Source organism: Uloborus diversus, chromosome 7 (genome assembly GCF_026930045.1).
Source record: "Uloborus diversus isolate 005 chromosome 7, Udiv.v.3.1, whole genome shotgun sequence".
Lineage (NCBI taxonomy): Eukaryota > Metazoa > Arthropoda > Arachnida > Araneae > Uloboridae > Uloborus > Uloborus diversus.
The window spans coordinates 70047544-70064388 of NC_072737.1; the positions used below are offsets into that span (position 1 = coordinate 70047544).

Consider the following 16845-nt stretch of genomic DNA (forward strand, 5'->3'; position numbering starts at 1 on the left):
TTGAACTTACCCTTATCACTTTTGTTCGCTTTTCGAGTATTATTGGAATTTAAGGACAGTGCGAAAAAAGATATGTAACTCAATGGTTTTAAACCCAAGGGTATATATTATCGCGATTTATCTATTACTTCTTTTTTCATTGAATTAGTAATTAACATAAAAAAAATACATATGTATGTGCTTACCTAGAAGAGTTATGGCGGGTCAGAAAGCAAATCATAAGTTTATGATCAGTAGCGGATTTTAGGGGTGAGGCAGCCCCCCCCCCCCCCAAAAGGGATAGATTAATTTAACTATTTTATTAACTATTTTTAATTGAATTGTTTTTTGCATTTTTTATATAGGTTATTAACACAAAACACACACAGCATATTTCGAATAAAAGCAGTCTTGTTTGCTAAAGAAGTAATACTGGAGTCAGAGGCACAGAGTGGCAGAATACATTTGGTTTCGAATTCTAGGGAACGTATTATCGCTATTCGTCTACTAATTCTTCTTTTATGGAATCAATAATTAACATTTCTAAAAAAATGTGTAGGTTCACCTAAAAAAGTCATTTTGATCCAGGCAGCTATTTGCCAAATAATAGATTTCTTTTTCAGCTCATAAAAAATGCAAAATGATAGAAATCACATGATGGTAGTTTCTTGGGAAAATCATGATTATTAATGGAAACGGCATGTAGTATCAATATGTTATCTCAACTGTGTCATGACTTTAAAAACAAATTAGCAACTGCTTTGAAATTCACACAGAAATAGTTTCTGAATTCTTCAATAAAACTTATGTTTTATAAAGTTATGATTTTCTTACTCAAATAATATTTTGTAGTTAAAATATAAATAAATTTATAAAATCTGAAATAAATGAATCCTATAAAATGAAGGATGGGTTTATTTAATAACATTGCCCTCAATGTTCCTAATTAAAACCGCTCATTGTATAGCATCTCGGTGACATTAAATTGGGTTTAGTATTTAATTGGCTTGAGACGTTGAAGATGTTTTCCGTCCACATTCAAAATATATTAGTGCATAATATTCCTATATTTAGAAGTAGATTCATTTACCGCAAAACCATTTAAAAATAAAGTCATTAAAACTCTGTTGTTAAACATCAAATAGGCGGGGGGGGGGGGCTCAATTTTCCGTGCCTCCTCCAAAAGATTTTTCTGTATCCTGTCCGTTTTCAGCTTATACGAAACAGCACGGTAAATTAGCGTGGTCCAAAATAGGCCTTTTTATTATTTTTTATTTTATTGGTTTTACTCTCCCATTTGGTTTCACCTATGTAAAAAATAATTATTGTGAAGCTTGAGCTCATAATTTTAACATTTAGAGAGAGGTAGCTTAACAACCTCGAAGTTCTACGTTTTTCCATCTTATGCTACGAATGTAGGTAGAAATAAAACGGATGCTATTAAAGGTATGTAATTTCATTTCATGGCAAATACACAAAACTTTCCAATCTTTCAAAATCCAAACTTCTAAGATTGCAGATAAAACGTAATAAACTAGGGTTATAATAAGCGAGCTTGGGCCACAGGGGACATTTTTTTGCGTATGTTTTCCGAAGTGTTTCCAGAAATAAAATTATTAAACTCATACTTCATACTGTAATAAAAAATATTTTTGATGATTTTTTAATCTCTTATGGCAGTGGTGCCAAACCTTTTTCTACTTGAGACCGCACCTCATATTAAAATGGTTCTCGCGGTTCAGAACATAACTAAAATTTGAAAATGTTCAACATTTTTTTAAATAACATGTGAAAACGAGGAAAAAAGAATGAAAACTAAAAACCAATAATTGATGTAATCATTACTTGATGCATCTTTTTTTAATTGCATCAGTTTATCAGAAACCAATTCTGAATATTTAGCTCAGTTTTTGACGTTCTCATTAAACGTGCTTTTCGATTTGTTGAGTTTAAAGAAGACTACGGGCCACACGTATCAACTTCACAGATCGTATGTGCCCCTCGAGCCGCAGGTTGGGTGCCACTGTTCTTATGGTATAACTTTTACACTCTTCCGATTCATTAGTATTCTTTTCGTGAAACATTTAGCGTAAACAAAAAATCTGAAAAGAAAACCTGAAATTTATTCAAAACTCTTGCTTTTAAAAACATACATGAATCAACTACTACGCACAAATTCGAAAAGAGAAAAAAAGGACATTGAAAAAAAAAAAAAGGTAAGTAATGATTCAGGACTGTAATCTTTGATTAAAAAACTTCAGAAACAAATTTGATTTTCTTTTTCGAACGCTTTACTAATTCTAAAATTTACCCTATGAATTAAAACAATATGTTTCAAGTCTGAAAAATACGTTCCCTGATAATTCGATAAGTGGCGTGGGGGGGGGGGGGGGTAAGGATTCTGTCATTCCCATACAGCTTGACAAATATGGAAATTAATGCGGAAAAATTTTCATAATTATTCTTTTTCCGTTACTTTTATTTCGATTCACGTTTCTACAAATGAATTTATAATTTATCATACCAGTATGTTTAATTAAATCAGGATAAATTTAATTAATTATTAAATTTACTGACTTCTGGTTAGAAAGTTAATGATGGTGTCGCAGCGGCCAATGAAGTTCTTAAACGTAATTTTCATAATCGACTTTTAAAATTTGAAGCAGAGGCTGAAATAGATCAAATGCTACAGAATATAGATTGCAAAAGATTAAAATAATCTTACTACTATTATATATGCGAAAGTTTGTCTGTATGGATGTATGGATGTATGGATGTTTGTTACTCTTTCACGCAAAAACTACTAAATGGATTTTGATGAAACTTCACAATAATCTAGCTTATGCATCAGAATAACACATAGGGTAGTTTTCGTCCCATTATGGGGGGAAAAACCCCCTTTGGGGGCAATAAAACACAATTTTAGTATAAATTCTCTAATATGGGGATGAAAAAATACTTGCACATATTAACATTATATGTCCATCGAAAGCTCTGATTTTTCTGCTGAAGATGGCACCTGTTCGAAATTTCTAAGTAGAATAAAAAACGAGTTATGAGCTTTTTAGTTCCCTTTTCGAAGGCTTTCCTTAATTCAATACAATATTTAGTGTATCATCTCAACTCCCTGTCGATAGCGACTATTGTATTGTTGACTATCTTTGCTTTTCGTGACTGTTCAAGGCTTTTCTCAAGTCAAATCTTGGAGTAAGATTTTTGCACAAGATTGGCAAATAATACATGGATTTGGCTGATTTTTTTTCCCATTTTAATGCAACTTTGAGGCAATTAATGGTTTTTTTTATTTATTTGTATTGACTGGGTATATTTAATCGATCGGCTGGAATCTAGCCAAACTTTTTTTGTGGAATCATTTCAATAGCTAAGGCATTTGGCATTTTTTTCAACTGTCGCTGTTTTTGAAGCTAAAGACTACGCAGTACTGTGTTTCTCGGTTTTCACCATGTAACCAAATATCGCCATTTCTTTAAATTTGTTAACACGTAAAATAATTCGCCAACTAATTCGCAAATTCATAAACAGCGCAAAAACTTCCATTACTTGGTCTTTGCACACAATTTCATACAATTGCCAAATTTTTACTGTTTATTGGAAACATTTCGGGTAGCATCATTGTTGATCCCATTTTGGGACGATTTCTACGGTAAGAAGTTATACATTATACAATAATTTAAATTGCCGGTGTAGCGCTGGATATTATGCATTTGATGGAGATCGGGATTATAAGGGAACTGTTTCACTTTATTTAAGAATAGTTGACCTCACTCGAATAGGTTTTTTTTGGGAATTACCCATGACTTCTTTACAACTCCTGAACGTTTTCGTGATATATTTTTTGTGATTTTTGGGTGTCTTCTCAGTTTTGCCGACATTTCATTTGTTCCCCTTCAACCTAATTTTCAGTTTTAATCATACCTTTTGATACATTTAAGGGGACAGACAATTTGAAATGTCGACGAAACTAGAGACAAACAATATTTTGGTAACTATTTGACCTCTGCCTGTAATGACCATTAACTTAAATCAATTGAAAAAAACTACATCAACGTGAGCGAAGCCGCGGGTAAGAGCTAGTACTGGAATATAACTGTCTTCAAAAGTAACAGTTTTGCTTTTATTCGAAAATATCATTTCAAGTCTAAGTCGTTTCTTTAAAATTGGGAGGGGGTGGGGGCCTTGTTTTGGCACATTCCTCAAATTTTGAATAATTGTTTCATTTTGGTGAGTTCAGCTAGACTGCAGGAATTTCGCGCCCATTTGCCTGGTGCTGGCGGTAATGATGCGGTAATATTTGATGAACAAGAGCGGTAAATTCGATTCGCAACGTGATCCATAATTTGTTTTATCAATCCTGCAAATGCTTTTGATTTGCAGATTGATAATGCTGCATTTCGAAGGAAAACGAAATGTTAATGATCCTACTGCATATCCTTCTTGTGCATAAAAAGTAGCATGTGAAAGCATTTTAATAAATCAAATTTAGAAAACAAATAACGAATATAAAATTAACAAAATTTCGAGTTTCAGTGCATAAGGAAAGGAAATTTAGGCACAAAACACCGATTGTGTAGAAGATTTCGGGCGAAACTAAAATGCGCTAAAAGAGTCAACGCAAAAATTGTATGTGGTCATCCAATACTATACACGGACCCTCTTCCCCTGCCAATAAATTTTGAGCGGTGACAGCATAGAGGGGAAGACGTCCCCCAAAACCTGTCAGCCGCTCCACGTAGAGGGGAAGGAAAACGCTACAGCTTTCTCTCTCTCTCTTCCGAAGGCAACCGTTAATGTAATTCATTGCTTTGGCGATTTGTTTTGAAAGAAAAGAAACTTTTTATTTGTTTTTATCCGAGTGAAATGTACGGCCATTTCTTCTTTTTTTTCTGACGATGATTTTTGAATGTTCCATGGGATGTTTTTTTTTTCCCCCTTTTAGAGGGATGGATTATGATAGCGCGGTTGCTGGGCAAGTTTGGCGATAAACAATAGAGCTGCGGTATTATTTTTACATTTGAAAGATATTATTTGGTGTTTTTTTTTTTTTTTTTTTGTTTATTTGGCGAAATATTTTAAATTGCAGTAAAAACCGCTTCATTCACTAAATAGAGTTTTAAAGCAACTGTAAATCGAATTTAATGATTTGACGAAAAGTTTTAAATTCCATAGAAACTTAAATATATTTTTTTTTTTTGAAAAGGTGTGTACGCATTATACAAAGAAAAACGATCATTTCACATCAGAGGGGGAGGGGGCGTCAATTTTTTTTATTCAACGGACATCCATTAAATTTTTAGCACGGGCATCGCTGTGCGGGTACTGCTTGTAGTGGATAAAGATGTAACAATGGTTTTGAGATTTTGTTGAGGAGGAAGAAAAAAAAAACGAAAGGAAGGGGAAAAAGAAGATTTTGAAAATTTACTAGTAACTGTTTTTGAGCCCCTTCAGATTTAGTGATCAGACGGGCCTTGATCTCTGCTATTAACGTACTGTTTGACCACGGATTGTATGTAATCTGGCAATCTGCCAAGTAAAGACGATTCCATCTGGTTCAATTTAGCAGGGAAGATGGGAAAATAGCGATGGCATATTGATGTGCCAATGTGCGGACTTCTGAAATGTTTAGGTGGAGAATGTTGGATCACCCTCCTTATGTCCCAGTCATTTCATCTTGTATATGACGTTCATGTTTTTGATCCCATGAACGAAGAACTTCCTAAACAACGATATAATATAACCCAAATGATGAGGTAAAAGCCCAAGCCTTACGAGCCCAAGACTCAAGGATGGTTCTTGGGCACGGTACGGGATTTCTTTGCAGAAGGCACCGAAAAACTTAAACCGACACTCGACAAATGTTTAAATAACGCAGATAACTGCGTTGAGAGAGAAAAGTAGATCTTGAATGGAACTTTAAGATACAAATAAATTTATTGTAAAATTTGTTGCCTGCTTCGTTTTCTTAAGCGATGCAACTAATTTTTTGACTGACCGTCATATACATTAAATGCATCGCCAGCTCAGTCATTCCAGCCAAGGACTGCAGTTTCGTGCTTATTAACACTCAACATGACCCTCATATATTTGTAATGTTCTTGCGTTGAGTGAAAAAAAGCCTGCATGCAAAAAATTGCGCTACTCTAGGGATTGGGACCCTGAGGTGGCGCAGTCTGTCCGAAATGAATGAGAAGTTGAGAAACGATGCCTTATTTTTTGACTGATAACTTTTCAAAAATTCAAAAGAAATCCATAAGCTGTTAAGAAATACGTAAGAAGGGCAAAAAGTTTATGTCTCTCCATGTATTTGAAAAACATTTTTTTGAGCGATCACGAATTGCTTTTTGTTTTCACTTGAACATTGAATGACGTCCTTTGATTTTTGGAACTAGGCATCTGCGAGTATCACCGTCGACCGCGCCCTGCTGGTGCTGCTCCTCCACCAGCAGCACTGCCCACTGGAATCCGCTCCTTCTGGGCGGTTGCGTCCATGTCCTACACGCACCCACTTACACTCGTCACTGCGAAAAACATAATTTGAATTCAAGAAGTAAAAAAGTTAAAATTTATTTTTTACTTTAATTCTTCTTCCAAATTATTCATTTTTAAAAATTTTGTTGTAATTTTACAACAGTTTTTTCATTATTAATTTCATTATTTTTTAATAATAGAAATCAGTTACTGTGATCACTTTATCGAAGCACATGAATTAAAAATTAATAGAAATTGTCCCTTCAAGCATTGTCAATAAGGTAATGACCCCTTTGCGAAAAAATTAAAAATAAGCAAAGGAACAATGAGACGCAGAAATCTCTTTATGTCAATAATTACCTTGTTAATCTTGTGTTTATTATTCTAGGGTTGCTCAAGCATGAAATGTTTTATAGACAAACTGGCCGTAAAGAGTTTTTATAGTTTTCATTGATTTAGCCGACATGCAACTCCATTCAGATAAAATGGAAATGAGAAGTTTTATTATAATTGTTTTAAAGTCGTTAGGTAAGGAGCTCAAAATTAGAACACAATCCCGCTCCCACCCGGAAAAAAAAAGAGAACTTGATTGAAATGAGAATGGCAGTGGTTTGTTTTTAAAAAGCGCTTTGTTTTTAAGAGCACCCCTTTCCCGGGTTCCAAACTAAATTGCACTAACTTGCACAGGCTATAGATGCTAAGGGGCTTTAAGCATTGCAAAACGGCTGATTTGTCCGTTTGAAAATTCGCTTTCAAATTCGTGGTCTCTTGTAATGTATTTTGATCCTTAGCTCAGGGCTTTAATTGAGTTAAGCCTAGGATTTTTTGCTGAAATGGAAATCTTTTTATCTGCTGCTCTAATTACTTGAGAAGATTGGAAAAAGCTTTATTTGAGGCAGAGAAAAAACCTCATTCGAACGAAATAAAATGTTAGGGGGAGTGGGAAATCTTTATTCCTTTAATAGGCAATTTACGTAAAGTTTTAGCTCCAAAAAAAAAAAAAAAACTCTACAAACAAATTCGAAAATTAAAATAAAAAAACTCAGAAGCAAATCCTCGGAACTAGAAGTAATTTTTTGATAGTTCATTGTTTATGATATTTAATATTTTTGAAAAAACAAATTGCACCGTCTTCCAAACTGCAGCTCAAAATTGCTAATAAAAAGTTAAACATGATATTATTCTATGAACACCGTCGATAATACTTTAAGACATAATTTTTGAATTTGGCTCAAAAACGAAGAGTAAAATCGTGTAACCATACTTCGTTCACATTTTTCAGAAAAATCACTCAAAGTTTAAAACGAAATATTTATACCGTTACATCAGACACGAATAACCTTCTATATGTATCGTAGGTTGGTTTAAAAATACATGTATAAAAAAAAGTTTGTCCTAAATAACTGGCCACCCCTAAACATTGTTATACTTGTGGATAGGAAGAATTTTAGCTTCCTATTCCAACAAAAAGAGGGTGCTCAACCCCCTCCCCCAAACTTCATACGTATGGGGAGGAGGATTAAAAAAATCATTGAACTGAAAAAACAATGCTACATATTATAATATACGCAAGTAATATGCATATACATTGCAATAAAATAATTATCTTTACTAATAGTAAAGCTGAAAGTCTCTCTGTCTGGATATCTCTCTGTCAGGATCTCTGTGACGCGCATAGCGCCTAGACCGTTCAGCCGATTTTCATGAAATTCGACACAGAATCAGTTTATAGCATGGGAGTGTGCACCTCGAAGTGATTTTTCGGAAATTCAATTTTGTTCTTTTTATATTTTAATTTTAAGAACAAAAATATCATAAGATGGACGAGTAAACTACGAAATTATCATAACGTGAAACCGTAACATGGGCACAAGCCAATTGGCGAGATACGAAATTATCATAGCGTGGAACCGTAACATGGGTACAAGCCAATTGGTGAGAAAATTCACCATACATTATTTGTAAATATACAGGTGAACCAAAAGACTTTTTAATTTTTCTATTACGGGCAAAGCCGTAAGGGTACCACTAGTTACTAATACTAAAGCTGAAAGTCTCTCTGTCCGGATCCGAAAATTTTCCCGAGGAAATTATCTCAACATGGACGAATAAATTACGGAATTATCACACCGTGGAACCGTAACATGGCCAAGCAAATGAATATAGGCAGTTGGCGAGAAATTCATCATCCATTATTTAATATACAGGCGAACCAAATGACCTTTTCATTTTCTACTACGGGAAAAGCCGTGCGGATACCACTAGTTTACAATAAAACAGCCGGGGAAATTTCATGTTTAAAAACTTGTGGCATTTTCTATACTAATGTTAAATTAAAGGGTTATTGAGCATCGTCTTAAAATTTGAGTAAGAAGCTAAAACTTTTACAGCATAATACTATTAGTAAGTCTTTAAAAAAAATAAGGGTTGGCCTGCAATATAGCTCAAAAAAAGTTTTTTCGAACTACCCTCAAGTAGCGCCTTTACTGTTGTCACGCAATATTTTAGGAGATTTCTCTATTTTTAGATCTTTATTTTTTAACTTCATTTTTTATTTTTATTTTATCTGTTTAAAAGTATTATCGATGGTGTTCAAGAAAATAAAATTATTTTTCATCTTTTAGAGCAATTTTGAAGCTGCAGTTTTGAAGTCGGTTCTAATTGTTTTCAAATACGTTTTTATTTCATTCTTTTGAGTATAAGTGTATTTCAGAAATGGTATGATGTTACCGTCATGAAACTTAACCTTACTTTTTTTCATATAAACGTTCGATTTTAAAAAACAAAAGATAAAAAAAAAACTATTAACGCTTCTAAAATTTTAAGCGATTGGCATTAAAAGCTAACCTTAGTTCCTCTATGCCAGAGATTTATTTATGAACTAATTTAATTAGTTCCTCTGTGCCAGAGATTTATTTATGTACTAATTCAATTAAAATCATTTGAATATTTACGGTTTCCCAAACTAATTTATGTTTCACAACATAAAAGTTATTCGTGATAAAGGTCCTATATCTCCTTGTTTTGCCCTGATATCTATTATTGGCAAATATAGAGATATAAATACACTAGAGCAATAATAGTGAATAAATTGATTCATCAGAGAAGCCTTCATTCAAAATTCTCGGTATGTTTACAGTTAATATTGCTAATGTATGGCAACGTACTAATGGGTTTCATGTTTAGCCATTTAATACAGAAATTATATAAATTGTACTGACTTTTTTACCCATAACTTTTTTTTCTACGAAACAGATATAGTCAAGCAAAAAACATGTTAGGGGATATTTCGATAGTTAGGATTTCGGGGGATATTTCGATGATTGGGAATCTGGCGCGGTCGTCTCATTTTTGGCGTAAATATGTTTTTTTTTTTTTTTGGTAACCCTGCTGATTTATAGTAACCCTATGTGAATAGATATTTCTGGTCTCTTTGTTTAGATTTGCAGAGAAAAATACCTTTTTGCTCAAGAGCTGAAACCAAACATTGACACCAATGAAGAAAGATCGCCAGATTCCCAATTATCGAAATCTTCCCAGAATTTGGCACGGTTGTTTCATTTATGGCCTAAATAATTTCAGTTTGGTAACCCCGCTTATATAGTAACCCAATGTCAATAGATGTTTCCGTTCTCTTTGTTTCGATTTACAATGAAAAATACCTCTCGCGCAGGCGCTGAAGCCAAAAATTGAGGCCAATGAAGGAAGATCGCCAGATTATCAATTATCAAAATCTGCCCTAATGTTACCTTAATTGGACCATCCCTTAACCTTTAAAAAAGGAATCATCGAAATAAATTCAATGAGTGAGAAGCTGAGGAGAGAAAAAAGTACATACGGTATGAACTAATACCCTTCTCCTTTTTGAAATTGATTAAAAATGCAACTTACCGTCCACTCTTGCCACGAAGAAGACGTCATGAGTATACCGCAAATTTAATCATTCCTTTCCGCACTCGAACACCCATCATCAGTCCGGAAAAATAAATCGCAGGAGTTTCTAAAAATAAACGTTTCAAAGTTAGTTGAATCAAGCTATCAAGCATCAAACTTTATCACAAGAGTAACATGGATTGTGGTGTTCACAAAGGGGCGAGGGGTCAGAAAACTCAAGGCAGCACTTAAATTTATTTCTTGAACATTATTTCTTGAATTTTAAATGGCAGCACTGCGGAGACAAACAAGGACCTTTTGCGTTGTGCTTTTATTGAAACTCAAAAACTCATGCAATATTTTAGGAAGTTTATAGACATAAAAATTCAACTTGCCGTCCAACTATGTTAACATATTTTACGATACATTGTAAGTATTTAAGAGAAATACATTTACATGCGAAACGTTATTTTGACTATAACTTAGCCTTGGTTTATTTCATATTTTTTTAGCGCGATCCAAGCATATAGAAATATTCTTTAGAATTAAACGAATTTTTTAAAAGCTTTTTTTGGTTTTAAAATTTAATTGATGTGAAAGTTTTTGAAAATTAATACATATTTTCTTGTTACATATCCTTATTAAGAAAGAAAGAAGAAAAAAAAAAACGGTAAGAAGGACTTTCATTTTAGTATAAATGTATTGCGCATGAAGGAAGAATAACTTTTTTTTTTCATTAATCTTTTTTCAGTATTGCTGGTTTGTATGCTCGAATTTAAAATGAATTTCGTTCAAGTGTAGTGAAAATAACTTGATTGAAAAAAAACTGAGCACTTTTCATAATGCACTCAAAAGAACAAAATAACTTTTTTGGGTCAGAAAGAACAATTTAAATATTCCTGCAAATTTCAAATATTCCAAGAAAATTACACCACAAACGAAGAAAAGTGCGGTTCAAGTCATGAGGAGAATAACTTTGAGTGTTGAAGCATGTATATTTTTTTTATTGGAAAAGTTTGGTTTGAAATGACTAGAACCGTACTTTTCTTCGTTTGTGTTGTCATTTTCTAGGAATTTTTGAAAACAACACTGTAAAAAAATTCCGAAGCATTACAGGCTATTTCCGTGGAATGTTTCGGGATTCCAGAGGTTTTCACCTATTTCCCCGAAAAATCAAGTATCTTCGCAAAAAAGTTTCCTGAATTGCTAAAAGATTCACGAATGTAGACATCTCAATGGTGTGAAAGATATTTTTTGCTACCAGTTTAAAGATTGACTGAGCGTGTTTATTAAGTGTATCGGCTGTAGTTTGTTTACGGCCGTCCAGATTTACTAAGCTCCCCCAATGGGAGCAAATATGTCACTGGATTGCTGCAGCTTTGCGAGGCAAGGAATATGCTTGGTTCTTGCTTGAAATTTTCGTGTAACTTTGACCATGGCTGCTCTGATGCTACTGGAGCTTTCTTAGTAAACCAGGAAAGTTCTAATCAAATACGTTAAACTTATTGAATTTTTCTAGAAGGTTCACGACTGGCTCTAACAGGGGAGATTTCCCAATATTACGGAAAGGTTACTGACTTTTATCGGAAAACGTTCCTGGTTTTTGTGAGACATGTTACTGGTTGACATTGGGCACATCAGCTGCGTATTATTTTCCAGGAACGTTTCTGAATCGTTTTTACAGTGAACAGGAATGCTTAAATAGTCCTTTCTGATCCAGAAAAGTTATTTTGTCCTTTTGAGTGCATTATGAAAAGTGCTCAGTTTTTTTTTTTTTTTAATTCTGTTCTTTTACTCTTTTTAATAGTGTAAATGTTTTTCAGAAATAGAATAATGTTACCATCACGAAACTTAGCCTTACTTTTTCATATAAATGCTCCGTACTGAAAGGGAAAAAAAACCCCATATATGTGTCTAAAATTTTAAGCACTTGGCACTAAAAATTAATCCTTGTTTCTTTGTTCCTCTCTAGGATTTATTTGTTTGCCAAATTAATTAAAACTATTTAAATATTAAAGGTTTCCTAAACTAATTTATGTTGCAAAACATACAAGTTACTCGTGATAAAGATCCTAATATATCTCTTTATTTAGCTTCGATATTGATTATTGGCATAGATGAGAGCAATGATAGGGAAAACATTTCATGCTTGTACCAGAGAAGCCATCATTTAAAATTTTCATTATGATTACTATTAATATTACTGCTGTAAGGCAACGAATATTTGTAAAAATGGGCTTTATATTTGATCATTTAATGGGGGAAATTACATGAAATTACTCGACGTTAAATCTCGGTTATCACAAATTTGCCATTTCAACTGCGCTTGCGCGCGGACTTTGCTGATTTCAAAAATTTTGCTAAATTTAATTACAAACATTTTAAATTTATAAATAAATATGAGATGGCAACAGATAAAAAATAGAAATCACAATGCTTTCTCTGATTTACTTTTTAGGCCTCGGAAAAGATTGAGTTTTGCGTCTTGATTATTAATGGATTCGGAGTCTGATTTTTCTATTAAGCAAAGACCCTTTTCAGGGCCAAATTTTTAACCTCAGAAGAGCGTACTAGAATTGCAGCATCACTTCTAATACAAAGCCGAACCCTCAACCTAAATAAAAATGCTTAATACTAAGCTGTTTACGTTTAACACAAAATATCCGCAAAAGACTGATATCTGTGCTCATATTCAAATCATTTTTGAAGTACACAACGTGCTTTACGTTAATTTTAAATAAATATTTCCAAATCAATAAATATTGAAGGGTTATTTTTCCCTTGACATTATAAAGATTATCAGTTATTCATATCCGTCCTTAGTTTCATATAATATATCATGAAATCGATGTGAAAATATTCTAATCGCATTCATTATTTTTTTGGGACTCTAGCTCAGCCTAAATATAAACAAGCAACATGAAATCTTAAAACAGAAAGCCCAAAACGCCAAGTCCGAGGGCAAGCGCAGTTGAAATGGCAAATTTGTGATAACCGGGATTTAACGTCTAGTCATGAAATTTGCTGTTTTCCATCCTAACTGAAATAGTAATTTTATTTTAGAATTTTAATTTTTCAGCGTTAAGTTGTACCTTAAGATTATGCAAATCATTTAATGAAATCCCAAAGACTCTAAGTGGTCTAGTTGCTGAGATGTAAGCAAAAGCAGGTCTCAGATTTTTCCGTGACAAACATGCCAAATACGAGCATAATAAAAGTGCTTAGTAACAGAATTTAAAAAAAAACTAAGCACTTTTCATAATGCACTCAGAAGAAATGAATAACTTTTCTGAGTTAGAAAGGACATTTTAAGTATTCCTGTCGTTTTCAATTATTCCAAGAAAATGACCCCCGCAAGCCAAGAAAAGTGCGGCTCAAGTCATGAAGAGAATTTTTTTATCATTATCTAGCTTTCAATCATAGATTTGAGTGTTGAAACATGCATATTTTTCTGGGAAAGTTTCGTTTAAAATGACTTGAGTCGCACTTTTCTACGTTTACGGGGTCATTTTCTTGGAATAATTGAAAACTACAGGAATACTTAAAATGTCCTTTCTGACTCAGAAAAGTTATTTATTCCTTTTGAGTGCGTTATGAAAAGTGCTTAGTATTTTTAAAAAAAATCTGTTACTTTATTATTTTTAGTTTAATTATATTTCAGAAATAGAATAATGTTACTATCACGCAGTTGGCAGTAAAAATGAATCCTTGTTCCTCTCTAGGATTCATTTGTGCATTAATTTAATTAAAACCATTTAAATATTAAAGGTTTCGTAAACTAATTTATTTTTCAAAATTTACAAAGCGATCGTGGTAAAGATCTTAATATGTCTCTTTACTTAGCCCCATTATCGATTATTTTCATAGATGAGAGCATTTCATGCTTGCTCCATAAAAGCCGTAATCCAAAATTTTCATTGTGATTACATTACAGATACAAGGCAACAAAATTTGTAACAATGGGTTTTATATTTAAACATTTAATGGGGAAATTAAATGAAATTTCCTGTTTTCCATCCTAACCGAAATAATAATTTTATTTTAGAATTTTAATTTTTCTGCATTAAGTTGTACCTTAAGATTGAGCAAATCATTTAGTGAAATCCCGGAGTCTCTGAGTGATCTAGCACCTGAGATATAAGCAAAATCGAGTCTCAGATTTCTCCGTCACATTCAGGCCAAGTATAATAAAAAGTGCTTAAAGAAGAAGCTTTTAAAAGTGCTCACATATACTCGTAGACGATTGGGGGCTTAGGTTCAGCCTTGAAACTGATTTGTTAAATTTAATATCAATTCATTTATTCATTTTTTTTCATTGTTTATGACGTAAGTATTTTAAATTTATAATTACTATTACTTTCATTGTAAATAAGTGGAAGTATTTTAAATGTATAATTACTATTACTTTTTATTGTTTCTGGCAACAATTCAAAACCGGAAGCAAAACGCAGGATTATGACAGACAATATAAGTTAAGAAATAGTCTTCTTTACTAAAAATAAAGCTGAAAGTCTCTCTGTCTGGATGTCTGGATCTCTCTCTGTCAGGATCTCTATGGCGCGCATAGCGTTTAGACCGTTCGGCCGACGACCGATTTTCACAAAATTTGGAACAAAGTTAGTAGTATTAGTTTGTAGCATGGGGGTGTACAGTGTACACCTCGAAGCGATTTTTTGAAAAACCGATTTTGTTCTTTTTATATTCCAATTTTAAGAAAATTTTACCGAGCAAATTATCACAACGTGGACGAATAAATTACGAAATTATCACAACGTGGAACCGTGATATGGGCAAGCAAATAAATATAGCAAATTGACGAGAAATTCATCATCCATTATTTAAATATACAGGCGAACCAAATGACCTTTTAATTTTCTACTGCGGGCAAAGCCGTGCGGGTACCACTAGTTAATTATAAAAAGAGAGAGAAGTTTATGAAAAATTAATGAATTTTAACATTATTAAAAAAATTATAGCACTAAATGTTTTGTAAAATTTAAAGGTGACCGTGATATCTCTAAATTTTACTACAGGAAATGTTTCATATCCCCGTAAACGTTTTTCGTTGAACAATACTTGTTCAAGATTTTTTTCTCCCAGTCAGTATTAAAAGTACCAGGGGCGCATCAAACTGCCCAGATCCCCCTGGGTTTTAACACATTGCCAATCCAAATCTGGCAATTTGTTAAGCAGTAAGTAACCACTCCTAAGCGAGGGACCGGCCTGCAAGCTAGTGCCCCCCCCCCCCCCCGCTCTCGAGCCTGTGTGCATCCGTTTTATTTTTATACTAGTGGTACCCGCACGGCTTTGCCCGTAATAGAAAAATTGAAAGGTCTTTTGGCTCGGCTGTATATTTACAAATAATGTATGGTGAATTTTCTCGCCAATTGGCTTGTATTCATGTTACGGTTCCACGTTATGATAATTTCGTATCTCGCCAATTGGTTTGTGCTCATGTTACGGTTCCACGTTATGTTAATTTCGTAATTTACTCGTTCATCTTATGATAATTTTGTTCTTAAAATTGGAATAGAAAAAGAACCACATCGAATTTTCAAAAAATCGCTTCGAGGTGCACACCCTCATGCTACAAACTAACTTTGTGCCAAATTTCATGAAAATCGGCAGTACGTCTAGGCGCTATGCGCTTCACAGAGATCCTGACAGACAGAGAGAGATCCGGACAGAGAGACTTTCAGCTTTATTATTAGTAAAGATTTTCATTTTTACTTATTTATTTATTTTATTTTTTCGCGTTCTCGAACCTATGCGCCTTTATTTTTATTTCTCGAACCTGTGTGGCTTTTTGGAAGTCAAGGTTAGCGCCCTCTTGGACCGCCCTTAAGCCAGGGCTAAGGCAGAACTGCATGCAATATACCGACTGCCCAGTTATCCGATCCAAACACTGCAGTTTCGTTCGTGTTATGGACCCATCGTGGAGTTTAGTGATTAGTCCTGTGAGTTATGAAAAGAAAGTCGAAAATCCTGCACTGGTAAAAATTCAGGAAACTTTTGTGGTAAATATTACTGTAAAATGGAGTGTTTACAGTATAGAAAAAAAAGTTACAGCAAATTGTACCAAAGAAAATAAACGATTGCAGCGCCAATGGATACACCACGTGACTTACAGTACAAAGCACATAAAACCGTATTTCCTTTACTCGATGCACCACCACAGTGTGACTCTAGTGTGGTGGTGCTCGATGCGTCCCAACTCGTATGGTGGGTAGCAAAGCCGCCTGTCATTTCGAAGATCCAGAGATTGAACTTGCAGTGCAAATTTTGAAATATTTAACTCTCGTTTATTCTAACGTAAAATTTTACAGTAAAATAGGATTTTACAGTAAGAGTTACTGGCAACATGGATGCCAGTAACTTTTACCGTAAATTTTCAGGAAATTTTTTACGAGTGTTTACTCTTTGATATTGTCTCTAGGACTAAAAATTCTTTTCTTTGCAAATGCTTTAAGCCAGTTGCAACACCCAAAGCAACGCTTAGTTGCCTTT

At 33.6% G+C, this 16845-nt stretch overlaps 1 protein-coding gene across 1 annotated transcript in view; it reads right to left on the reverse strand.

The window, feature by feature from the left end:
• Positions 1–16845, reverse strand: part of LOC129226729 (dixin-like) — a 73870-nt gene that overhangs the window by 43909 nt on the left and 13116 nt on the right. Inside the window, exon 2 of the mRNA XM_054861358.1 lies at positions 10357–10465. Within this exon, the coding sequence (XP_054717333.1) occupies positions 10357–10386 (30 nt within the window). The 5' untranslated portion in view covers positions 10387–10465. The remainder of the gene's footprint in view (positions 1–10356; positions 10466–16845) is intronic.